General features: G+C 52.9%; 1 protein-coding gene across 2 annotated transcripts in view; it reads left to right on the top strand.

Annotated features, from left to right (window-relative positions):
- STX8 (syntaxin 8) overlaps positions 1-26351 on the top strand; it is a 77641-nt gene that overhangs the window by 28868 nt on the left and 22422 nt on the right. For both annotated transcript variants that reach the window (XM_021414427.1, XM_021414428.1), the window contains one exon: positions 21747-21848. In XM_021414427.1, the coding sequence (XP_021270102.1) occupies positions 21747-21848 (102 nt within the window). The remainder of the gene's footprint in view (positions 1-21746; positions 21849-26351) is intronic.

Genomic DNA, 26351 nt, shown 5'->3' with positions numbered 1-26351 from the left:
AGGCTCAGTCTACTTGTTTAATGTGTTTTAGGATTGGAAGACTCCCTTCTTCTGGATGAGAGGGGGAGGAGCGGGGGAAGAGAAAAGCAACAGTTTAATACATTTCCATGTCCCCGTGTGTCTTTCCCCACATCCTAAACATGAAAAATAACAGTATGCTTCCCTTTGGCCTTGGGGGAAGAAAAAAGGAGTCTCCAGCTGGAATTCATGAAGCTTTATTGAATAAACGAGCGGTGTCATGGTTTTGCGGCGGTCTCTCTAGAGCACACATGGTGTGCCGAGAGCGAGCAGCCGTTCTGTGCACACTTAAACTGTCCTGAACCACCACCCTCCCCGATCATTCTTCATCCTTCCACGTGGGAGAGAAGCTTTGGTTAAAACCGTTTAGAAAGGAGAGCTGGAAATCAAGAGGTGTATTTTATCCCTCGTAAAAAGAAGCCACTGCTTTTCTTTTTGCTTTTGACGCCGCCTGAAACAAGCTGTGCATGTTGTTGGGGGTGTTCTTTAAGCATGGGGTCAGCGAGTGGCTGCGGGCCTGGTGACCCCGCAGTCCTGTGCCTGGCAGCGAGCCCGTTGCAGAGGAACGTGTTTTTTCCCCTCCTGTAACTTCTCCTTCAAACGATTGCCCAAGTGTTTAGAGAAATGCGCTGCCTGGATGGGAGGAGGAGATGAAAGTGTTCCGTGCTGACCGCAGCGCTGTGCAGCAAAGAGGCGTCAGCGGGTCGAGTCCACGCAGCTGCAGCGTGCCCGTACTGCGTGCAGGGCTCCTCTCTGCGGGGTGTTCTGCATCTCCACCCTGCCGTGCACTCACTGCACCACGTGTGGCTTGCAAGGCACGGAGCCGAAGCTCCCACGTCGCCGTAGCGCTCGTGTCTCCCTCCAGCCCTGCAGCTGCAGCTCAGCTCCTCAGCAGTGTGGCTCTTCGTTTGATTTTCCCCTTTCTGAAAGCAGTTCTGGATGTTTTAATTTTTTTTTTTCCCCTAAGTTGACTTGTGACTGTCGCTGAATTCTTCTTCCATGAGAAAATGCAGTGGAGTAAATAAGAAAAGGGCTGGTGTCCCACATCTGTGTCTTTTCTCATTTAAGCTGCTCCGTGTGACTGCTGAGTGCAGCAGGAGCTGTTGCCCCGGGGCTGAGCAGCATCCCTGTACCTGCTCCATCTCGTCCAGCTGTCCCTGGGCTCTTTGCAGGTGCTTCCATAGGAGAGTGGTTTCTCTCATCACTGCCTGTGCATGGCCTTGTCTGCAGGGCTGGAAGGAGAGGGCAGCGCCTGCTCTGGGCACCTTGCTGTTTGCCTTTTGCTGGAAAGGAGTTGCTTTCTTGGAATTTGTGAAAATGGTGATACTGGTAATATATATATGGGGGTCCAGCCTTTGGGCTTGCCTGGGCTGCACTGAGTGAAGGGGAATTGTCTCGGGCTACATCCATGCGGCTCGCTCCAAAAGTAATGCCTCCCTGTTTATTTCCACGGACAACAGCTACAAAGAGCACAATAGTGCGGTTTGACTGAGCAAGTTCTCAGCTACAAAACGCTGTTTTCCCACGCAGTCACCACCATTACAGTTGCATTCTTCCCGAGAGCAATGGGCGCCGTGCCATGGCTGTGCACCCGGGGCTGCCCGGTGCCCGGCAATCCATGGCAGGGTGCTGGGACGGGGTCTGCCTGCACTGAGCAGGCCCTGACCTGGAAGCGAGGCCGGCGGATCACCACGCACCGCATTCCTCCAGTTACTCCCCGTGGGTGCCGAGCACAATGATTAATACCGTAGCATCTTTGTTCTTTGTTTTCCTTCTCACACGGGAGGAGTTTAAATCACTGGAAGAAGGGGCCTGACGCGTCTCCAGTTACACAAACACGCGGTGCTGCGCTCGCTGGAACCCAACGTGGCGTTTTGGGGAGAGGTGAACGGAGCCCTCGCGTGCCGCCCTGTGGGACAGGTCCATCTCAAGGCCGGGCTGTGATGTGGGTGTTGCACTGCTGGTGCTGGAGGAATCGGAGTTGGCTGCGGTGTGCAGGACGCTTTCCAGCAGCCGTGTGCCCAAAGAGCAGCTCGCTGTCCGGATCCCAGATAAAGCACGCTGTGTGTTGTCAGAGGCTTCGCTCAAAGTAAATAGAAGATGTTGGCTTACCTTTTAAACTCCTGCTGGTTCTTTCTCTTAAAATAATAATTCTCAGGGAAATATTAATTTGTTCCAGCTTCCATGGAGCAAGCCCTTGTCCCCCGAAGCTCGGTGAGGAAAAATACGACTGCGTAGGTGCAGCCTCGCGGAGCGGGAGGTATCGGATTGCACAGTAATTTGTGATTCTCAGCAGCAGCATATGGCTTCGGAGAAACCCAAGCTGTGATATCAAAGGTGCTCTCTGCCATGCACCTAGGAAAAGCTTTGTTTGTGGCCGTTATTAAATAGTTGTGGTTGTGCGGGAGGCTGGGCCTTTCATCCCAGGCTTGGTTTTCAGGTCCTTGGTCCCGAAGAGCAAGAGCTGGGAATGGAGGAGCAGCAGGCAGAGCAGGGCAGGGCAGGGCAGGGCAGGGCAGGGCAGGGCAGGGCAGAGGGCGATGCTGGACGCACGGCCTGGCCAAGTGCAGCCCCCTAGGAGGGCTGTGTGCTTCCTGCTCGTGTTTGGCACGAAGCGATCAAGGAGGGAGGGAAAAAAAGCGTTGCAGCTGAAGAGCAATGCTGCTTCAATAAGAACGGGAATACGTTTCAGGCCTGTGCTATTTAAGGTCAGAAGACCTTTTTGTTTGAACCGAGAAATAGGAAATTCCAGAGTAGCTTCCAGGAGGCAAAAACTCTTTGTATTGTAATGCGGAGGTCGGTTTGCTGAAGAGTTTGTGGACTGATGGGAACGGAACCGGGCTGGGCCTGGAGTGTGGCTGGGGTTCCCATTTAGGAGTACGTGCTCAGGGCAACAAACCCAAAAAAGAGCATTTTTAAAAATGTGTAATCCACTGACAGTGAAAACAGCTCTGTCTTTAGTCTATAGATCGGCAAAACCAGATATTAATTATTTCAACTCTTTCATTGTCTCAAAAAAAAAAAAAAAGCATTGATTTATATATGTATTTAAAAGGCTGCAGGGCTGTGTCGTGCTTAGGTTTGCATCTAGGGCAGCAGACCTGCAGCCTTGGGGCAATCTGTGCAGCCCCTGCGAGCACTGGGGGCGTGGAGGACGTTGCCTTAGTGAGTTTTAACCTACACGGACATACACGATGCTGCTAATTTTTTCCTGCTGCTGAATTAATGTCAATGTTGAAAGTATAAACAATTCCTCGAGTCAAATTGTGTTTGGTTTGCCTTGTCCCGCAGATTAACAAATCTGATTACTGCGTTTAAATTTAATACCCCCAAAAATTCCCTCAATGAATGATTCACTGTGAGGCCATGAGCAGATGTAATTATCTATGAAAACTAATGAATCATGTCGTTAGGATATTTTTCCTTGCAGCTGTCTCCAATTAATACGTCTGTCAATTCTGAGAGTGAAAACATCGTAGTCCCAGCGTATAGGTGCCACTGGAGCTGTTATCCTTCCGTCTGCTCGGCGGTCGCGTTGAGTAATAGGGAGTTCTCCGTCACTTTTTTATGTCCTTCTTGGGAAATGAAAAGCAGTGACCAAGTGTTTCAGAGTTCATCCTCGGAGAGCATTCGGGATGCGGGTCACAGAGCGGTGCCTGCTCTAAGTGCAGCCCTCCCGCGCTGGCCCAGGCAGGCGGGCTTTACAGAAGGACGTTCTGGTGTGAATGTAAAGCTTTTCCATGCTAATTTTGCCTGACAATATTCTTAGCCAGGATAAGTGCCTTCATGTGGGAGGCTTTTGCTGAGCAGCTCTTTTCCTGTGTAAATCAAGCTCAGGGTCCTTTGGTACCTACAGGAGTGGATTAGGCAGTTTTTCCACTCTCCAGTTAAGTGGCGGAAGATGTTGAGTCTTTAACAAATAGCTCAAATATCCTGTAAACAGCTGAATGAAGAGAGTTAAGTAAGTATTAAAGGAGACTTCCAACAGCCTGAATAGGAGTGACTTTCTCTCACTTAGGTTGTGCTGATGGGTACCAGGCGGTCCTGCTCCAGCTGCTCCCCTTCCTTCCCTCTCCGGGCGGTGAATCTGCTCTGTGTTGTGTTGGTTCCATGGTAATTATTTCACCTCCACTTTTCCTAGGATGGGTAATGAGCGTAACAGAAGGCACACATCCTGTAGGAGCTGCGTCAGTGAGCTGTTCTCTGTCAGAGTTCTTGGATGCTGCTGCATACAGCGAACCAAGGGTGCGTGGCCCTGGGGAAATGCTGCACTCAGGGTTTGGATGTAACCTCGTCGTCCGTGGGGAACTGGGGTCTGCCCAAACCGTGCGTGTGAGCAAACGGAAGCAGAGCTGGTAAACTTAACGAGTGGTTTGCCATGCTGCGGAGTAACGAGCTTACAGCGGAGGTACTCGCGAGGAGAGGTCTGTGGTTCGGATTTCAGGGTTAACACGTGAGTTAATGTGGAGCAAAGCCAAAGCTGCAGCACTTCATTCGTGCCCTGTGGCCCCGCGCTGCAGGTGGAGGGATGCCTGTGGTGTGCTGGAGGCTGTTGTAGTCGAAGACCCGGGCAGAAGGAGGAGCAACGCGTGCCTCGTGCTGCTGCCGGGCAGACCCAGGTGCTGCCTTGCACACCAGGCCCGCTCGCTGCCCGTCTCTCCACGAGGCTGCTCGCTGCTGCAGGGAGCCTGGCTGCGTGAAGCGGTTACCCCTGCTCCAGGAGAACTCTCTGGTTCCCCATGCAAATTGCTGTCCTGCTGGGGCTCGAGCCACTCCACCTCAGGCGCACAATAACATTGGCTCTTGGCTGCATTGTGCGCCTGCTAGTGACATATTGATATGATCTCCTGCGAGGAGAGGTTGCTTCAAATGAGGATTAAGAGGGAAACTGAGCAGATTGCAGGGTATTAGCAACTTGCTCGCAGGCCTGGGGCTGGAGGGAAAAAGAGAAAGTCAGGCTTCTGTCATTTCTCTCCGGGTTTGTTGTTGGAAGAATGTTTGCTCTGCGATGCTGCGTGTTGCTGCTGGGGGGATGCGGTCACAGCAAAGCGCGGGGCTGAGGGATGGCACCTCCGGCACGAGGCATCTGTCAGCTGCCTTCCGAGCTCCTCTAATTGCAATTAGCAGCAATAAAACCAAAAACCGGCGGGCTGCAGGACAGGGGAAAAAGTTCGAGTGAATCCGAATGAGAGAGCGGAGAGGTGAATGTGTGCGGGGTGTCCCCTTCCCTAGCACACGGATGGCCGTAAAAATAGCGGAGTTAATTGTCGGTCTGTCTTGATGATCAAAGCCAGACAGCGCAGGGTTTTCCTGTGGGCTTAGTGGGACTTCCTACGGACGGGCTGCGTCGCGTTTGTTGATGGAAGTGCAAGCCTACAAGAATTACAAAGAGCAGGAGTTGGCGAAGGAGCGGCGATGCGTGCTTCTCCCAGTGAGAGTGCGATAGGAGATGCGTGCACAGCGCGGCCTGCGAAATAACGTCAGCCGCCGTGCTCGGAGAGTGGGATGTCTGGTTGTACCACCTGTATTGCACTGTGTTCTCTCAGCTATTTTAATAGCTAATTAATCTTGATTTGGTTGGATTTAAGAGGCTTTTTTTTTTTTTTTTTTCTCTTTTGGCACATGTGTGCAACCTATTATATCATAAATCCCACACATTTCAGCAAATGTCATCCTGATTGTTCCCTACAGCACAGCATACTACTAGTAAAACATTCAGGGTCAGGAACTCAGATTCTTTAACCACTGTATTCAGAGAAGCCAATTTATTGTTCTGTCGCAGCAGAAAAGGGCGATTTCTTTTGGACCTATATCATATTGGCAGCCGATCTGGGGAGGCCACATGCTGTAGGTATTGCGGGTGCATTAATCTGTCTTAACAAATTAACGACTGCAGCTCATTGATAGCAGCGCAGGGCATTGCTGGGTATCTGGTGTCTTTCTGTTCCTCGAAGAAGCGTGGATTATTTTTGTTCACTTGGTGTTTGACCTGCGAGTCATATCCCCAGATGGACAGAAGTGCTTCTCTCGGTGACGGGGTTTCTGTGTGTTGTTCTTCAGTCTGTTAGCAGGTTTCAATGCTGGGGCTGCAGGGAGTGACCTTCATATCAAACAATCCTGGCCCTGCAGAGTGGGATGGGTGGTGTCCATAGTGGCCCTGGCTGCAAGAGGGCACACTGGAAACGTTCTGTTGAGATGGTGCTTAGACCAAACTGCTGCAGAGACTCCAGTACCCAACGTTCCCCAATTGAGAGCAACTTTTGTTTGCCTGCTTGTTTGTTTTCTCATAGTCTGTCAGAGTTTTTTTATAGGTTGGGCTTAATAACCCAGACCTGCTGATGTCAGTCCTGCTGCTGAGCTCCCGAGGAGCTCCGTGTCCTGGACTGCGTGCAGAGTTTTGCTCGGCAGTGCAGCGCCGTGTTGCATTGTGTTTTACAGCACGTCCCTTTGGTAAACAGCGGGCTTGTTTATGGTGCTGCCACGGCACTGATTTGTTTAAAACTTCCTAAATGTTGTTTTAAAACCACCCCTATTAGCGAAGCGGAGCCTGGGCAGCACCTCCTGGAACTAACCTGGGGTTTGGGAGCAGGTTGAGTTGGTAAAGAAGGCTCACTGCAGACTCCAGAAACTGGAGACGCAAATTGGCGTCACGATCGTGATGGAAAGGAACCGAGAGCCATGGCTGTGCCCGAGCCGGGGAGCTGCAGGAAGGGGTAGGAGCCTGCAGGATGCTGGCACGCAGCCGCGTTTTGCAGATGCTGCTGGAGAGGCTGATAAATCCCCTGAATGCGGGCTGGCTGATAGCGATGGAACCAACGGGCATCTCAGCCTTCAATTAAAATCAAACCAAACAACCTTCATGATGCTGATTGTCAGCATTTTGCTGGTAATGGAGGAGATACTAATGAGCCAGGGCAGGAGATGAGCTTCTGTTGGAACAAAGTTTCAAGGACTCCAAGTGATGATGATAGCTGGGGAAGAACCTCACGATATGACCTCTTGTGAACTTCATACTGCTGAAAATAAGAGATTAATGGGATTTAAATGGAACAAGCGTAGGCAGAGCACTGGTTCTCAGCAGGTCCCCGGCAGGAGGTGTGCAACTGCTCTGAGAAACATGACATCATGGTTTTTATTAGAAGTGTGATAAGCATGCACGGTATTCTGCAAAATGGTGAAGGTTGTCATGGATCCATTAGTCCCAAAAAGACCAGACCCAGTATTGCAGACCAGTGTCCACGTCCTTGGCCTAAAGAAGACTGCTCTAGGAGCTGGGAAGGGAGCCAGGCAACAGCACCTGTTTAATCTTGAGTGGATCTGTGCTGGGGACAGAGGGTAATGTGCCATGCACGCCTCTCCTGGACCGGACAAGTGCGACGTTCTGACAGTGTCCTGCATTCACGGGGCCTGGCTCCCGCTGATGGACGGCAGAGCTCAGCCAGCGGGACGCGTTGTCTCGCTGCCATCGGTCGGTATAGATGAATTGAAGGACAAAATGCACTAAAAACACCGTGAGAACAAAACAAAACGCGGAGCTTGTTAACAGAGGAATAAGGTGCAGCCTTTTGGCGCTGGCTGTGGTGCGGCCTTGGCGCGGCGCTGGCTGCAGGCCGCGCTGCTGTCCCGGCGCGGGCCTTGGCGCGCTGGGCACACGCAGAGCAGACGTCTGAAGGGAATCGCTTGGTGCTGCTGCGACGCTGTTGTAACACACTGTTTTGTGCTTGAGTGCATAAATGACAAAACATACCAGGGAAGGCGCTGCGCAGAACAAATCGCTGAATGCCAGCGCTGCAGAAGTGGGTGTTCCAGCGCGCTGCCTTTGTGTGCCCTGCCCTGGGTGCATCTCCAGGGACATTCCTTGCAAGCTCCTGGCCGCGGCTGCGGCGTGCTCGGGGCTGTAGCTGTGCCGGTGTGCGTGTGGAGGGTGCTGATGTTATGTGAACAATTGCTCGCTGTCCTAAAATAGTCATCTGCTAATTGAATTTAGGGATGTCTCTTCCCTTGAGGTACAGGCTGAAGATAAAGGTGCATTGCTTGCGGTCGCTAAATAACGCCGTATCGTGCCGTCGCCAAGCAGATGCCGTCCTTGTAAGCGCTGTGACTGCAAATGAGACGTTTCGTGCTTCCTTCAGCGCTTCCTTCAGTGCCCTGGGGGAAGAGCTGCTGTTGAAGGAGGAATTTGGGCACGGGTTGGAACTGATCTGTAAGGAGGGCTGCTGTGGGGCATTCCCCTGCTTAGTGGGAATGAGGTATCTCGTTGCTCCCGAGCCGGTGAGCAGAACATGAATTAGCTCCTGCTGGTGTTAAGCTGTGCTTATTGCCAGGCCTGTGTGGGTTGGTTCTTTTCCTCTTAAATCACTGCAGCCCAGGGAAGCAGTGGCTGACCGGTGCGTACGGCCCCGGCCCTGTGCCCCCCTGCCCCCCACCCCGGATCCTGTCTCTCCTGCAGTGCCTCATCCTCGCACCAGTACACCGAAGTTCCCTTGCTCTGAGTTTCTGGAAGCCCCATGCATTTCACTGCTGCTCATTTGAGCACAGCTCACCCTTTCCTCTAACGAATCTGCAGAGTACTCCGTGGGGAGAAATTTAAAAAATAACATGTAGGCTTTAAATAATTTACTATGAGAGTAATTGGGTTTATACGGCAGTTCATAAACCTTTAGCTGGTAAAAATCAAAGTACCTTAATCTGAAAAGCAGATGGGGGGTTGTCAGGGTGAAGGCTTGCAGGGTTTTCAAAGACAAATTGTTTAATTCCTTCACCAGCTAGGAAAATAAATAGCTCTGCTGCTCGATTGGAAACAGAACCAGCTCAGAAATGAGGCGTTCTTCGCTTTCAAGCATTGTTCCTTCGGCAACAAAGAAATCAAAAGAAACTTAGGGGAAAGATGTGATCTAGTTTATGCGAAATGAAAGGCGAAAGCTTCTAAACCGCACTTCCCTATTCTTCCTGGATTTTCAAGTGCTTTTCCCCTCTCCTTTGGCTGGCTGACGCCCTGTGCGAGGCGGCTGTGCCGTGTGAATCGGGGATGCACGAGGTGTTCGTGGGGCACTTCCTTCTGTCGGCAGAGGTGCGAGCCCGGCCGCGGTCTGACTGCACGGCGCTGGCGGGGAGAAGCAGCTCGAGGGTCCCACTTCTCCATGCAGCAAACGTCTACCTCAGATTGAAAGCTGGGAGCCATGCTCTGCCTGGTAATGAGGGCTGCGTTTGTACCCCCGTGTTAATGCTGCTCACAGTCGGCCCTGTCTCACCAGCACATCTCTCCCAGTGATGGCCTTGCTTCAGTAGGGCCAATGGGCTGATGAGATCACCTCTCATTTGTGTATCATTGTCCTAAAGCGAAGGGGGAAAAAAACAACTGCACAAAGCAACAGAACTCTCTTTATGTTTTTTTATTCTTACTGGACTTCAGAAGCTCGCATTGTAAACAGTGTGCTCTGCCCTGTGAAAGCGACGTGTTTTGCTCGAAGCCATTACCTCAGCCGATAATCATCAGAAAATGAGTGCTGACTTCGGGGTTTGGCTTTCATTTAGTGTGGGGCTGGAGCACGCTGGTGAGTGTAGATTAGGGTCCTGTGGTGCTGGGGTTGTGCTGGCCTTTGGTCTGCATGCCCAGGTGCGCTCGTTGTCCTCCTTTGGCCAAGAAAATGGGGAAAATTGAAGCAAGAAAGAGCATCTCTGGAAAGTTGACCACTGTGGAAACTCTGCAGCTGTGAGTGGGTAAGAATAAGGATCCGAAGGCCTCCCAAGGGCATGCATCTGGTTAGCTGGGGCTGCGTGGCATGGAGGGCCCCAGGCTTGAAACACAAGTTGGTGGCATCCAGCTCCATCAGCATGGCTCAGGTATGGGCTGTGTGGTGCTTTGGGGCCTGCTCAGGGTCCCATGGCCGTGTGTCACCTGCGTCTTTGGCAGCACCCAGTTTGTTTGCTGTGGGGTTTGTTTGCTGTCCCTCCAATCTTCTTGAAACTGCAGCTGCAGGAGGGTGAGGAACTTGCTGGAGGTGCGAACACTCGACTTTAAAGACATTTAAAGCAGCCAGACCCACAGCTGATGGTGGCAACAGCCTCTGCAAAGCTGGACTGGACTTTGTAAGTGGGACGAGGACAAGAAAATAAAGAAGCAATTCCTGTGGTGATGTGAAGTTATGCTCAGACAAACCATCTCCTGGTGGTTGGCAGAGCACCCTGAGAAGAGCAGTGTTTTCTGCCTGGCTCAGCCATGCATTTTTGCATCGCACACTGACATCTACAGCAGAGCAGCTCAGCACGCAGCGTGTTTGCGGTGTCTGTTCTCTCTTAGGGAGCATCTGCAGGGTGGTCGGGGTTGGGAAACAAAGGGAAGAGTAGGAGAGGGAAGGGAGCTGCTGAGCTGAAGGCTCTGCTCAGTGGAGGTTCCTAAATACTGCGCATTAGCGAGGAGGATTGTTCAGGTCCTGGGAGGGTGGGAGCTGTGCCAGGTGGGACGTCAGCATTCAGCTCACGGAGCAGGGCCGGTGCCTGCAGCTCGCAGCCCGAGGAGCAGCAGCTGGCTGGGTGATGTGGTGGGCACTCAGGTGTGAGGTCGGGGAATGTGACAAGCGTAGGGGTCTGCCAGGGCTGCCCTCCTCCTTCTGCAAGTTTGTCAGGAGCTACTGAAGCAATATTGGAGGTGACAGTTTCCTGGATCGCTTCCTTACCGGTGACGAGGTGCGGTGGCACCACTGCGAGTCAGAGTCAGTGCATGGAGTGGTGACACGGAGAGTCCCCACTGAAGAGGAAGTGCAAGACACAGCCATCAGCGGGTAAAGTGATGTGCAGTGTCTTGTGGATAGGAAATTGGGATCCTTCTGGATTTCCTGGAACCTGGGCAGACCATCAGCTCTGACTGTTACGTCACGACACGGGGTAAGCTGATGGCTCCAACTTCCAGAGTCAGGCCAGAGGAGCAGACAACCTTTCTGGCTTGATAACACCAAGCCCCAGACCACTTTGAAGGCCATGGAGCACATTGCCATTCCTGGCTGGGCTATCCTACCACACCCACCATACAGTTCAGATTTCATAGAGTTGTAGAATGGCTTGGGTTGGAAGGGACCACAGGGATCATCAAGTTCCAACCTCCCTGCCGCAGGCAGGGCCACCGGCCTCCAGGTCTGGTGCTAGACCAGGTTGCCCAGGGCTCCGTCCAAGCCTTTTTGGAGCTTTCCTTCTGAATTTTGAGGTCTGTGCTGGAGTGTGCATGCTGCTTGCCACGAGTGGTGAGCGGGCTGTCTGTAGTGCTGGATGGCGGACGTGCCGTGTTCCCCAACTTAATTACGCCGGGCACTTGATGTTAGGTGATGAAGGAGCAATGTGTGACTCTAATGAAAGTACCCGTCACGGAGCGTTGCTGTGTGTCTCGTTTCAGCATGACAAGAAGCAGGTGAGCAGAAACACTGCGTTGCGGCTGGAATAGCGATTAGCAACCAGCCTGCTGCCAGGCTGCTCTGCGAGCCGTGAAACCCGATAAGAGCCAGTCCGCAGCCCTAATAACAGGCGTTCCCATGCACAATTACTTCAACTAGGTTTTAATCTTATAATAGTGTCTTTTGTTGAAAGGACCTGCAGATAGGGGCTTGATCTGCTGCGTGGATGCGCGGGAGGTGGTGGGACAGCAGCACAGCGGCACCCGCAGCGCTGATAGCAGCAGCGCTCCAACCTCATGTCTTCCCCTTGGGCGTGCTTGCCTTAGTGTGGAGCAAAACTTGTGTGTTTTCTTGTTCGTTTAGGAACCAGACAGGAAGGAGGAGGAGGGATCGGCCGAGGTGCTTGGGGTGAGGGTGCAGCCGAGCTCGTGGTGCAGGGGTCAGGAAACCAGAGCCGAAGGAACGAAGTAATCCGCAGAGCCCAACACAAAGCTCCAAATTGTGCCATAGGTAGGAAGAGAGATGAAATAGAGCGCTTCAGTAGAAAGTGCAAGGAGTGAGTGAGTTGGACTGCGGAGTGTTTTGTGAACAGAGCGCTGACACGAGAGTCAAGCAGCCGGCCGTGGTCGCCCAGCTGTCTGCTGGGGATGGCTGCTGTGATTGCAGGCTCCTCAGGAGCCCAGTTCAGCCTTTTTGCTTTTTAGCAGCTCATCTAGAAATCTGAATAAATAAATGGTGCGATGTTCCAGAAGTGTTACGTTCACACTTCATTACGTTAGCCGAGATGCTCCAGCAGCGTGCGGTTATCCTGGGGCACTGGGGACATTGATACTTCTGTTTGTATTTTTACCATTCTGCACCCTTTCGCCACAGGTTCCATCCGTGTTGCTGAAGTTTTGCTTTCCGTTGAGATCTGGCTGGAATAGTTTCATTCTCTAGAGCCAGTCTTGTTGCTTTCCATCTGCTTTGTGGCATCTTCCATAGTCAGAGCCATGAGAAATGGCAGCTCGAGGACCCTGGCTCTCTTGGAGTTTGAAGGGATGAGGCAGTGACCCCTCTGAAGGCCAACTCTCAGAAGAGTTGCACTCTTCTCAAGACATTTGGTGGTGGCTTTGGTCAACCACCTGCACAGTCTGCCCGTAGAACTGGAGGTAGTTCTCGGAGGGCTCTTGTGCTTCATAGGAAGAGCTGGGCAAGGGCACCTGGCTCTGCTGGGCGGTGGGATTCGTTTCCCAAGTTGTCTTGGGACTCTCAGCATTGTTTGGGCTTTTTTTGTTTGCTTTCCTGCTGAACTGGGCTCGGGGTTAATGCTGAGTTGCTGTTGCCCTGACAAGTCCTCTTCTTGGAGATTTACAGCTCGGCCGCTTTAATTCGCCAAGCTAATGCTTTGGAATGCAGGTTGACAGTCCAGATGTGAAACCTTTCTCCTCAGAAAGAAAACAAAGGATTAAATGTGTTTTAAGAGGGTTTGAAAAAATAATTTAAGATTGAGGCCCGGAGCCTCACATCTGAAGTCTTAAAATAGTGCTGCTAGCAGCAAGGCTCAGCTTCAAAATCTGGGGACTTGAAAGCGTGTCATCTTTGGCCAGGGTGCAGGCAGCATTTCAGTGTTTGGTGCACCTGCTTCTGCGCATTGCAAATGCTTCATAAACTCGGTAAAAGTATCATATAATCAAATCTTTGCAGAAATAGTGCCGGAAAGGAATGGTTGTGGTGTTGTTTCTGCTCAAACAGTGAATGCAGCTTTGCAGTGATGGGTGGAGAATGGTGAGGGCTGGCTTGGAACCGAATCCCGATTTCCCGTGTTATTTGATGAAGATGCTGATTGTGCTGCCTCTTTCTTTCTGATTTGACAAACTGTCCCCTGCACAATCTTCAGAGGGGACCTGCAGATGGGCTTATCCTTGTTCCCAGGGTTCCCCTGTGCGCAGGAAGGTCCAGGTGGTGCAAGGCGACTGCAGCGGCTGTTCATCAGCATCCACAGCGCAGGGTATAGGGAATCTCTAAAGCATGAATGAATTGGGAAAGGGTATAATAGTGTGCAAAACATTTTTTTTTTTAGAGAGAGGCACAATGGCCTCAGCCAGGCCATTGAATCCGATCCTTTGTGCTCAGGAAGATTTGTACAATGCATCTATCAATTAATATCCTTTTGGGTTTCAGAATTATTTGGGTTGGAAATGATCCAGCAAGCGTTCATTGTCCTTTTAAAGAAAAGATGAAAACATCTATCACTTTCTCCCAGCCCATATGGAAAGATCAGACCTTAGGAGCCCCTACTACCAGATGTCCTACAGCAGAGCTCCTCGCCTCCCGAGTCAGAAAGGGCAGATCCTACAGGGCAGGGCTTGCTTGGCTGCAGAAGGAGTATAATGAAGCAGGGAGCAGGGCTCGGCGTTGTGATTTATTCAAACTGGGGCTGCAAAGTGAAACAGCGTGTTGGTTTTAACTGGGAGACGGATAACCCGGCGGCATTCCCCTCTGAGCAGGTTGAGGAGGCCCCTGCTTTGAAGCAGCGGAGGCACGTCCGTGCTCTGCAGGTATTTGTCCTTGTCAGGGAGAGCACTGCCTCTGTGCCGTGCCACGGGGCAGCTGCTGGGCACAAGCGTGCCGAGGAATGGCGTTAACAAATGGCAAAAACTCCTTCCGGTTATTCCTGGTCTTTCACACCTTTCCTGGTGTGAAAAGTGAAATGAAGTGAGATGGGAATTAAGCTGTTAGAAATAACGAGTTGAAGAACACACGCACAGAGTTATTTTCCTGCCCTCCGTTCACCTTCTCCCCCTGTTTTTGGAAATGAAGCAGTTCTATGAGAAGAGGCAGTGTGCACTCAGCTGCAGGGTTGCAGCGTGCCGGCCCGCAGCCACGTGCTTGGAACGGGCAGACAGCAAGCTCTGCAAACAGTTGCAAAAGAAGCACAGTAAGCATTAGTAATCTCTTCGGTTTGATAAACTGTGCACTTGTGCAGCTTGATAAAGTGGAGGCTTAAGGTTTTCTTCCTGCGCTGGAGTTGGTCACGCAGGAATTCCGAAGCCGTGCGTGGAGGTGAAAGCAGCGTTTAGCCACGGTGTTGTGAAGTGTCCTCCAGGCACGCTGCGGAGTGGCACCGAGCCCTCTGCTTCGTGCAGCTTGTGCCCATTAATCACTGCCGGTCCGTGTCACGGATGAGCCGGGGGAAGGAGAAGGCCGTGGAGGAGCGGCTGGGTGAGGGCTCCTCTGCACACCGGCCTCCCCTGGCTCGGCACAAACCCGCGGGCACGCGGCCGCGCCAAACACGCGGCTCAGCCACATCTGCGGGAATCCGCGGGAGGGATGGGGAAAGTTGGCCCGGCCATGGCTGGGAGGAAGGGGGAAGGAAGCAAAGCGTGAGCTGGGGCTGCCCGGGACTCAGCGCCGTGAGCTCAGCTTATCTGTGGAAGCCGTTCTTCCCCCCTCCTTGTTGTTTTAAGCACTTCTCGGAGCAAGCAGAACTTTTTCCATGAGCGCAGGCTGGGGGTTCTTGAGCTGTCAATTCTGGAAACATTTTTGTTCTCATGGGCCTGCCTCAGGTGAGGAGGGGCAGGGTGGGATGCAGCTCAGCTGGCTCCCGGTACCCGCTCCGAGCACGCCGTTAGCTGCTGATTGACTGCACTCAGCGCTGATTCCCGAGGATCCCGATGAAGTGTGGCAGCAGGAGATGAGTCCCAGGTGCCTGGGCTGACCTGAGCTCCATCAGCTGCTTCCAATACTGTGGCCATGAAGCACTTGCAAGTTTGCTGGTTCCTCCCGTGATTGATAGACCGATTCTGAAGTGTCTTTCCTCCTTGTTAGTGATCCGAGAGGATAATGCCATGCAGCTGGCCGCAGCATGAAGCTCTTGTGCTGGATGCTGCGATGCTCGGTTGGCTTGGACCCAGCGCAAATGGCTGCTACAACGGCAGTTTTGTTTTTTATCTTTTGTAGCATATTTTAGTGTAGAGAAGCAAACAGAGCCTTCCTTCCTCTGGGGGTGAGGGCGAGTGGCCGGGCACGAGCTCCGATGCGTCCGTGTCCTTCACGCTGGGTGCCGTGAGTTTGCTGCCCTGTGCTCAGAAAGTGAATGGAATTGGAAGGGAAGGAAGGTGTGCTGCTTAACCCCATCCCTGCAGTCAGCATCACATCAGCTCGTTGGGCAGTATTCCCTTTTTGCTCCTCAAGTTGCATTCCATGCAATGGGTTTTTGCTCTAGTACACCACTGGTCATTTTTTCCAGTCTCCCTTAATCTGCTTCAAAATGCAGAGCACTTCCCATCCAGTTGTTAAAGAACACTCAGTGTAGGTACCGTGGCAGCTGAGAAGTGTTTCACTAACTTTTAAGCCTTGAAAAATGCGTCAGGTTGGGAGTAATGCTGGAATTAACACTTGGGGAATGGCTCGGCCTCGCGCTTTGGACAGAGTCTCCTCGAATTTGGGCAGGGCTGGCTGCCTGCATCCTGCTGGACACTGCGTCCCTGGGAATGGCTCCCATCAGAGCGGGGCCCAGCAGTTCCCTGCTCTTCCCCTGGGGACTCTGGCACCGGCCATTTATAATCGCTGCTCTAAGCCACGTTAGAGCCGGGGCTGTCCTGTAGGCAGGTTGTGAGAAATGAGCTTCTCTAGGAAATTTGGGACTCCCCAGTGCCGAGGCAATCTTTCTGCATGGGCTGGCCCGTGTGGGGGTCCTGCTGTTGCCCCATTGCTCCGATGGGGCAGCCACCTGGGAGGAGTAGTACTATTAATTGTGAAGTGATGGCAATGTGACAACAGCTGCACAGAGCGTAACCAGAGTGTGAGGGAGCTGGGGAAGTGCCCTGGTGCCGTTATGGGAGCGGAGGTGTATCGGTAATTAAAGCCACTGAGATCCATGGAGGAGGGCTGCAGTGATGTACAGGCCTGGCAAATAGCAGGGCTACCTCCAGGCAGCAGAGGGTGGCTGTCATGCAGAAATCCTGAATGCAGCATTTTAAGAATTGTGCTTGGGTTTTGGGTCAGGGCAAAAATAAACAAAAGCAGAGCTGGAATCAGCTTCTGTCCTTTCAGTGCGTGCCGCAGGCTTGCACAAAACAAACCTGCCGTGACAGGAGGTGTGTTTTGCCTGGCAGCCTGTTGCTGTGTGGATGTGAGCGGCTTCCAGTGCTGTCGTGCTCCGCGCTTTCCTAGCGATGCCCGATTTATGGCTGCGGTTTTGTCCCCGAGCAGTCCCACTTTCTGCTCACAGCTAAGTCTGTCGAAAAGCAGCTCCGTGGCACTGTCCCTGTAACTCCCAACTCGAGGATTTTGCCGGATGCTTTGAGAGCACGGCCTGTACATCTTCACCTCCATGTAGCCGGGGTGCTCAGATTCCAGATTGGAGTGAAAATAAACCAGAGGCTGATGGCAAGGCCCGTGGGGCAGTGCGTGCTGCGGGCTTGGTGCTGGGACGGGTGGCAGCGTTCAGCCAGCGCTGCACTGGGAACTGGGTGACCGTGCCAGTCAGCTGTGAGCATGGTGAGGGATGGGAACGGTATCTTAGAGAATCACAGAGTCAGTAAGGTTGGAAAAGACCTCTAAGATCATCCAGTCCAACTGCCCACCTACCACCAGTACTGCCCACTGACCACGTCCCTCAGTGCCTGGGGAAATGGCAGTGCCTTGGGATGGGCAGACAGCAAGCTCTGCAAAGAGCTGCAAAAGAAGCACAGTAAGCATTAGTAATCTCTTTGGTTTGATAAACTGTGCACTTGTGCAGCTTGATAAAGTGGAGGCTTAAGGAAACAGGGAGTGCCTGTTTCTTGAACACCCCCAGGGATGGTGATTCCCCCACCTCCCTGGGCAGCCTGTGCCAATGCATCACCACTTTCGGAGAAGAAATTATTGCTAATATCCAACCTGAACCTCCCCTGGTGCAACTTGAGGTTATACAACTTGCTAGGAACGAAGGGGAGCAACGGATGACCTGGCTTTGCATGGAGATGCTTTCACCGAAGGAGACTTATCTCCTTCCAGATAACTGGCAGAGGATGCTGCAAGTGCTCTATCACATCCACGGAGTTACTGCCTGCCTTGAATCACTGCGAGTTCTCAACACATCTGGGCTGAGAGCGGTTCCAATAACATTAAAGCGCGCTGTTTTGGTTGGCACACTGACACGGTGGTATATGCCAATTAGTAATGGCTCTTGGAAAGGGGCTGCTCGCAAACTCGCCCCGAACTATTCCCCAGAGAAATTATTCAATTAAGTACAACTAAAATTAATGTCCATGGGTTTTGTTCTAATAGAACAAAATAAGCAGCTGGAAAAAGGGAAAACTTCTCAGTGTGTGCTTTTAAAATAACTCTCACTAATAACTGTTTGCTGGAATCAGTGCTGCTGTTTGTTTTCTGTGCTGCTCTTTGTGAAAAACCCGGTGAGCTCTTCTGCAGCTGATGGCCTGGAACCGCTCCTGCTCACCGGGGTGCGATTCCAGACCGCCAGCTGCCTCCGAGAGGATGAGGTGCTGCGCTTGGCCTGGCGGTGTCAGAGCTGGACACAGAGACAGCTTTACCCTTCCATTCCCCTTCCCTTCCCCTTCTCTTCCCCCTCTCTTCCCCCTTTCTTCCTCCTCTCTTCCCCTCTTCCCCTTGGCTCATTACAAATCCATCCCTCCTGGGATGAGGGTCCCTTTGGAGCCTGGCAGGCCCCAGACACCATCAAACTGCTGGAAATCAGCGGAGCTGCAGAGAGCTGGAATGTAAAGAGGAGCACATCGGTTCGCTCCTCTTAGAGAAGCGTTTTGCGAAGTTCTGCCAAGGCACAGATGAAATGCCATTAATTGAGCTGGGAAAAGTGGGGAAGGAGCCCTGGGCTCGGCCTGGAAGCAGGCTCCATGGGGAGCAGCAGTGCCCTGGAGCAGTGCAGGGCAGGGCTCGGTGTGAGCGCAGGGATTTGGGGTTCCTGGAGCTGAGCAGAGATCTGCCCATGGCCGCACGCATAGCAGACCTCAAAAACCAGGTGCTGTCCACCGGGGTGCAGAGAAATTCCCATTCTTGGTGCCGTGGTTGTCACCGTTTCTCCCCTTTCAGTCTGCCTTGACGGTGCAGCTGGCACATGGCACGAAGGTTCTTCGGGTTTCTGATGTGCGTGCATTAGTTGCAATCTTCACTTCATAGCGCTGGCATCTTGAACAATGCTTGCTTTCCTATTACCATGTAATTACGGGGTTTGGACATACAGAGGTTGGCGTTCGATATATGATTCATTTCTTTGGTATTTACCTCTTCTGAAGCACTGAGACCTGACGGAGGGAGGAGGGCTGCTTGGCTGCTGCGCTGAATTCCAGCTTTATTGTAGAGTGGATTTTTTTTTTTGCACAGCGTAAAATGTTATGGCTTCGGCTCTGTGTTTTTCTTGAGGCTGACTGCAGTCTTCCATCACTCACAGCGGGATATACCGTGGAGATGTGTTACTCACTGATAAATGCTATCGAACAGTCTGTAAATGTAAACCCACCAAAAGAAAGCTCAGGGAAGGAGGTGTTTGGCCATCCACGCTGCTCCGCAGAGCACAGACCCCAGGCCAGATGTGTTTCCCTCTGTGCTCCTTTGGTGCCCAGCTTTTGGGTTCCCTACAACACAGACAGCGAGCGTAACCCAAAGGAGGGCTTCCCAAAACCAAATGAGGCTTTTTACATCTTGTAGGTAAAACAGAATGTCCGTGTAAAGCCACATGTGAGGGCAGAACAGATGGGAGCCTGGTTCTCCCTATGGGAGGAGGCATTCCTCCTGTGCAGGGCAGGGAGCTGCCTGCAGCGTTCTGCTGCTCCTGGCTTAGAACATAGCCCCCCCAAAAAGTCAAATATTTCAGAATATATGCCTCCAAAAGTCAAATGTTTCAAAATATAGCAACCTACTCTGTCTTATCACTGCTTGCTTTGCTGTTTCCTTTGCCTGCAGATGCCCTACATGGGGCTGCAGCTCCTGGCCATGAAGGGCAGGCAGCTGTGGCTTTGTCCTGTTGGTGGATTCAGCATCCTGGCCCTGGGAGCACCGTTACTTTGCTGAGCGATGCTCAATGGACTTCGGAAGCAATTGTGCCCTCCAGGGGCTCCATCCCCGTTGCTGTGGCCTTAATCATTCATGGCCACTTGAGCACGAGCACAGGTGCCACATCTGCAGCAGCCAAGGGACTGCCCGCTGCTCCCTGCTGCAATGCCGGGCTCGTGCCAGAGGTTTTTCCTCCTGCCTCGGGATCCCTGCAGGATCGTGCCTACGCCTGTGCCAGTGGTTTCAATGTGGTTTGGAGCGCAGTGTGACAGAAATGTCCTCTGTATGGTCATTGGCAGCCTTTCAGCCCTCAGCCTGCTTCCCTGCTCCCTTGCAGAGGGGAAGCCTCTCTCCTTTGCTTTCCCCACTTTTCTGCTTATTTTTAATCTGTTGCGTGGTCAGGTGAATGGGAGCTAATAGAATTTCCATCCCAAAGGTGATTGCCTGCAGAAGGGCTGTGGGTCGTGCCAAGGAGCTCTGCTCAGAGCTGCCAAAGGTCTTCGGCTCTGATGACTTTCCTAGCTGGGGGTTTGCTCTGGCAGCAGCTCTGCCTGCCTGAGAATCCATCACTGGTTCTGCACAGCCTGTATTCCCATTGCCTTCCCTTCGCTTTGTAGCAGGGAAGAGCCCTTTCATCTCCACGTGGGTGGAGCGTGGTGGGGCAGGGCTGGCCGTGGTGCTGTGCTGCTGGGCCCTGTACCTGGGGCCGGCTCCCGCTGGCGGCTGGGGCAGGAGCAGCGTGCAGGTGGGTCTGCTCCAGGCACGATCCCTGCTGCGAGCCCTCGGGCTCGGAAATGACACCAAGTGTTCCCGAGTGCATCTGTGCTCATTTAACCACAACGTGTGCACCAGGATGTTTTCCAAGGAGGCACTGGCAAGGGGAAGGCTCTCATTTCCCAGGCGTGCTTATCGCGCTGTCCTTGACGGCGATGGGAACTTTCGGCACTTCTTTTCACTTGGAGGCAGCCATGGGAGCCCGCCCTCGCAGGCAGCGCCGAGCTGGCTTTCCTGCGTGCTGAATCACTGATAAAGTTTCCTCAAAATGTTGTTGCCCTGCGGATGTGGGACTTGGGAAAGTTGGGTGGGATGATCACCTGAACTCGGAACTGGGCTCAGGAGATGCTGCAGCGCTGTGGGGCGGGCTGGAGGAGCGTTCTTAGGAGGACGATGCTGAATTCTCTCAACTCTCCAGGAGAGTGAAACATCCTTGACATTTCCTGTGGCTTCAGCACGGCGTGCTGCTGTTGGAGCAGGAGCTGATGCCACAAAGTCAGCACTGCGTCGTGGCTGTGTCCCTTGCAGACATGAGGTCCCCACCCGGAGCTGCCGGCAGGGTTTGGAAGCACGAGGGGGGTCCTGTCAGTGCCATCGCCTTGCTCCTGGCAGAGGTCTGCAAGGTCAGGTTTGCAGGAGCACTGAATAACCTGCTCCAAAAGGACAGACGAGACTTACTAAGGCAGCGATCAATAGCAGGGAAAGTGCCAGGAGTGTAACCAGAGGAAGGCGTGTTGCAATAGCATGCAGTTTTTGGCTGCTGTCCTCTCGATTTCTCATGCGCACAAAACCATTCCTACCTGCAGATGGAAAACCACCCAAGCGCTGTGGGTTTGTGCTCCCAGGAACAAGCACCGTCTGCATATTGCAACTTGATTTAAGCATTGCAGTTGGCAAGAAGGAAATTTGGTGCCCCAGTGTGGCTTTTCATTTTACAAGTTCAAAAAACCCCAATCAATCGGCCCAGCAACCGCTCTTGGTCTGAGCCTTTATCTGGTTCTGTTTCTGTGACAGAATGAAGCTGTTAGGTGTGTGAGGCTGAGGGTGAGCTGCCTTGAAATGTCCTTTCCCCTCTCTTAAAAATGGATGTAGGGGAAATTTTGCTCGCTTTCCTTTCCCCTCAGGACTCTCTGGGCTGCAGGCAGCGCTGCCATTCCTACATCTAATCAGTGGAACAGTGTGAGGCTCGCACAGCATCCTCCCCTATCGCTTGATTGGGATTGCACCGAGTGCTCCCAAAAGCATTGGGGAAGACAGCGATTCTGGTTGTAATGACTGCATAGCAGCCAAGTGAACTCTGAGTGCTGAGACGCTGTCTTCCAGGGACTGAGTTCAGATTTCCCATCCTCCCACGCTGGATGGCTGGTCCTGCTCTTGCAGGCTGTAGCTTTGTCCCTTCCAGCTGAATCTGCAGCTCCAGTCTCTTGGCTGGCGTTGCCCACCCCTCACACCTTGCAGTGCTGTTCTCAGCGCTGCTCTGTCACACTGGGAAGCCGAGGGGTGCAGCTGCTTTCCCTGCTGGAGCCTCTGGCCCGAGGGGCTCGGGTTAATGCTGTGTTTCTCTTTCCACAGAGATCATTGACGACCTCACGAACCTGGTGGAGAACACGGACGGCAAGCTTCGCACTCAGACGCGGCACGTGAAGATGGTGGACAAAAAGTCAGCGTCCTGCGGTAGGAAATGAGCACAAATCCCATGCTGTTACTAAATGGCAGTGGCACTAGTCATGCCCCGAGGCTGTGTGCGCCGTGCTTCCCCCAAGGAAGACTTCCTATGGAAGGAAGAAGCCATCTCTCCAACCTCCGTGTGCCTTCAGCCGAGGCTGCAGGCTCGCTGTGTGTTGATAGTGTTAGCTTCCCTGAGCCATTTCACTCTGGTATTGCACAACGTTCTGATGGGAAATGGTAGGGCTGTGTGAAATTAGTGTGGTCCGTGTTAATTAGGTTTAAAAACTTGCTAGCTACCAGAAAGAAGAAATGGTCGCAGCGGGGAGCGGTGCCGCAGGGCGATCCTGGTGGTGTCCTGCAGGAATGTGTCCCAGCCCAGTGGCACTCAGAGCTGCCAGATGTGAAATCCTCGCTGCTGACACTTCAAGTTGCATGCAGGCGAGCAGAGCTCAGCCACGCCGCCTGCTCTGTAGCCAAAGCAAGGCTGTGCCTCTCCCATCAGAGAGCACAGGTTCTGAGTTCAGGTTGCAGCGTGGGGTTTTGCCTTGGGGAGCGTGCCAGGGGTGATGGCAGAAAACACACTGGCTTGGCCATGAGCTGGGTGAAGTGGAGCTGTCTGGCTTGGGGGGGGGGGCTTCTGTTCTGTGCTGTGACAATGCAGGGGCAGCAGTGAGGGCCCAGCTCTGCAGCAGGGAGGTGTCCCTCAGGCACTGAGGGTGTCTTTGAGGGATCGATTTGCTTCTCCATCACGTCTGGCTTTTTGTAAGCTTGGCTGGTGCCAGTCGAAACCTGTGGTCTCTTCTGGAGGTTGTAACGAACTCATCAGAAGCACTTACCACCGATTTCTCATATTCCAACTGCAGGCAGAGCTCAAGATGTGACTGCACAGCTCACGGCTGATCATTTATTTTAGATCTCTAACGCTGACTCAAGATCGATTTGATTTAAAAATAATTGCACTCGGATGATGTCAGGTGCCCTGTGCAGCCCCTCCATTTCTGCACAAGCTCGGGGGTGCGCAGAGTGAAGCGCCCACCCCGGGCAGCGCTGAGACAAGAGGCTGTCTGCAGGGAACGGCTCCTGTGTGTTGGGTATTTCTCCCCCTTTCTGGGCTCTTAATGCAAATGCGGAGCCCAACAATGCTGCTAGATAATGAGCCTGTCTCTTTAACTCTAAAGGCCGTGCTGGCTGCGCTGGGGAATTCAAGAGGAGGAGGAGGATGGGAGAGGAGAAGGCTGGGAGGATCCCAGGCTGGATGCCTTGGGGGTGACCTCTCTCACCCTTTCTGCATTGAAAAACATTTTTCTTTAAAGGGTGGTGAGAAGTGATGCCTCTTCGTGCCTGTTCTGTCTGCTCCAATAGGTCTTCCTGTGTTTGCATAACAATTTGGATAACACTATATCGCCTCGGATAGCTGTTTTACCCTGCCTAATCATGAGTTTCAGAACAATAATGCTGGAAGATGGAGGCTTTGGTGGCATTCTTCCCATCCCTTTTCCGCCCTTACACCAGCAATTTTCAGAGCTAGGCACATGAAGTCCAGAAAAACCCTGCACATACGTAAGGTTATTTCTTGAACAAAGCCAAGCAGCAGTGAGACGGGCATCTGCCAGGTGACTTCTCAGAGTGCTTTTCTCCACTGACACTGTTCAAGTTGCTGAAATCATCAGTAACTTCTGGTTTCTGCACTGCACAGCGATAACATGCTCGGTCCCTCTCCCCACGTCTGCCCGGCCCCAGATCTGTGCTGCTCCAGTGCCTGTCTCTGTGTTTCCTCACTTGAAATCTTCATGTCTTATTTTCCTGATGGGTGGATGTATTGGAGCAATGGGCTGTGGATCCAAGCAGAGCACTCTAGCACTCTGGCATGAGCAGTGGAATAATCACCCTTTTATGAGCAGGAATGTAACACATTAATGGGCGTTCTTTGTTAGCAGCCAGTATAATAATAAAATCCAAGTATTGCAGATGAAATCCCATTCCCATCAATATTTCAATGTCTCGCTCTCATGCAAGCACCACTTGAGGCCTTGGGGCAGATTCAGGGGTGGGTGTGACATCCTCCAGCCCCGCACCGCTGCGGGAGGAGCAGAGCAGGGAGCACCGACCTGGAGCTGCAGCCCGGCCCCGTGCTCTGAGCCAGAGCCTCCAGGTTGTGTCGGATGCCTTGCTGCATTTGCAGCTTGTTTGCAGTGACGTTTCTCTGCGAGCTGTTGACAGTCTCACCCCAAGACGCTGTCCCTGGAGGCTGCCCAGCGTGGGCACATCTCCCTTGGCGGCCCCGGGCGGCCCCACGCTGGTGGCAGTGGAATTCCCATTGGTTGCAGCGCAAGAACGGCCACAGGATGGTTTATGTGCCGCATTTATGAAATTATTGCTGAAAATCATCCGTCATCTGCAGGCAAATGCTTGCACGCTGCTCGGCATTGTTTTATTTCCTTTCAGCATCTGCCGGGCCTTGAGAAGGGATCTTAGGGCGTGCATATTGCTGACATTTCTGAAACTCGTCTGCAGCTTTCACCGGATGGAGCACACAAGTCGTCTGCCAGACGCTGCCTGCTCCAGGCCTGGCCGTGCGATCCGGGCACGGCCGCTTTACCCGCGGCTGCTTTGGGTTTGTCTGCCTGTCCCCATGTTCTCCCAGTTCGTGTACCTTTGGGGTTTTTTGTGCAGAACAGTGCTCGTTAATCATTTCTCAGTAACGTTTTTATTAGAAGCTTCCACCCTCGGGATGTCCTCTTAAGAACTGCATTTAAAAATAAACAAATGGAAGCATAAGAACAAACAACTGGGGGTGTGATTCAAGTTGAGGTGCTGGGAGGAAAACAAACGTGCCCCAAACAAATCCTGAGCTGAACAAACCTGACGGCGTGGCAGCTTTGTTCATGGCAGAGCTGTCCCTTCGCGGTGCCATGCCCTCGAATCCCTCCGTGTTTTTGTTTTTCCTGGGTAGAGGTGGCCCAGCTGTGATCTCATCCATTCCTGTTCCTAGGAGGAAAAAATGTGTGGAGAGGAAAAGGACCGTCCCGACCCGACCGCTGCTGTCAGTGCTCCCAGCCCCGGGCTGCGTCCCCTGCGGTGCTGAGCGTCCCTTGGCCCGGCTGGGCTCCCACCTGCAGCACGGTGCCTCGGCCCTACCCGTGTCTGTCCAACCACATACAAAGTACAGCTCCCTCCATCCCCTTTTCCCCTGCTCCACCAGATGGCAATGCAATCCAGCCGCCTCCCGCTGCCCGTGCCCCTGTCCCACAGCTCCTGCGGGGTTGGTAGCAGCACCTGGCCCTGCCTGCAGGTGGGGGGTTGCTTTATCCCACATCACCCAAATACCGGGGTGAAATCAGTGCCAGTTCTCAGGAGGTCTCGTAGTTTTAAAGCAGGGTAGCCCGGATTGTACAACGTTTCCTCTGGTGTGATTCATGCATGCTGGGCCTCTCCTGCCAGGCTGCTCTCGCCCTGCTCTAAGTTACTGATTTTTGCCATGGGTTTAATTTGCTGTCAGGGCGATGGAAGCAGTCGCTGGGGTTTGTTCCCCTGACATGTGCTGTGTGCTCACAGGAACACGTGCCCATCCTTTTTTCGGAGCAGAGTGGAGCAGTGCGCTCGGTGCCATGATGTCAGCCTTTCCTGCCCGCTGCTTTCTGGGATTCCTCCCCTCTGCACCAGCTCAGAGCTGCCTGGATGGGACAAATCCTTGCCCTGGCAGCTGTATTTTCCAGCTTTATATTTTCCCCCTTCTTCATTTTCTCCCATAAGCACTGATGTGTTGACAAGCTTGTTCTGGGCTGTTAGCGCTGCGAGAAGGCTTTGCAAAGAGTGATTTCTTCCTCTCCCCCAGCTCCTTTTTGCTCCACGTGATAACAGCCTGGGGAAGGGCCGTGCCAGCAGCGTGCTGTGTGTGCCGTGGGGGGAATGCTGCTGTGCCCCACAGCTGAGTGGGGCTGACATTGGCAGGAGGTGGAGGTCACGGAGATAGGCGCTTCCTCCACATCCACCTGGCCATCTCTCCTCATTAGCGGAGAGACCCAATTAAGGGTCCCACTGAGCGGGAGAGCGCAGGGGGAGCCGAGTCTCGTTAGACACCAAGGAAACCTCAAAGCAGATGAGCTTAGGGATGTGGCAGAAGTGGGGCTTGTTAATTATGTTAATACAGCAGCTTTTTAAGCAGGCCCAGTGATTTTGGTGCTGTGCTATTCTGAGACTTCTGTTTGCTGTCTTACCATCTTGTTTTCCCAAAATATTAATGGCTTTTCCCTGCTGCAGTAGCTCGGAGGCCTGAAGGAGCCACCTCCTCGTGCGTTCCGTATCATTCATTGAAGCGTTTGGCTTAAAACCACTCATGTTGAGATGCTGAGGTGGATCAGCTGGTCAGAGATGCTGGATCTAAACACTCATAAACAGCCTTAGAGCAACACTGGAGGCTGGAGCTGCCTTGCTGCCCTGCTGCCCTGCTGCCTTGCTGTCCTGCTGCCCTGCTGCCTTGCTGCCCTGCTGCCCTGCTGCCCTGCTGCC

Source organism: Numida meleagris, chromosome 17, assembly GCF_002078875.1.
Source record: "Numida meleagris isolate 19003 breed g44 Domestic line chromosome 17, NumMel1.0, whole genome shotgun sequence".
In the NCBI taxonomy this organism is placed as follows: domain Eukaryota; kingdom Metazoa; phylum Chordata; class Aves; order Galliformes; family Numididae; genus Numida; species Numida meleagris.
This window is presented reverse-complemented; position numbering and strand designations above follow the sequence as displayed.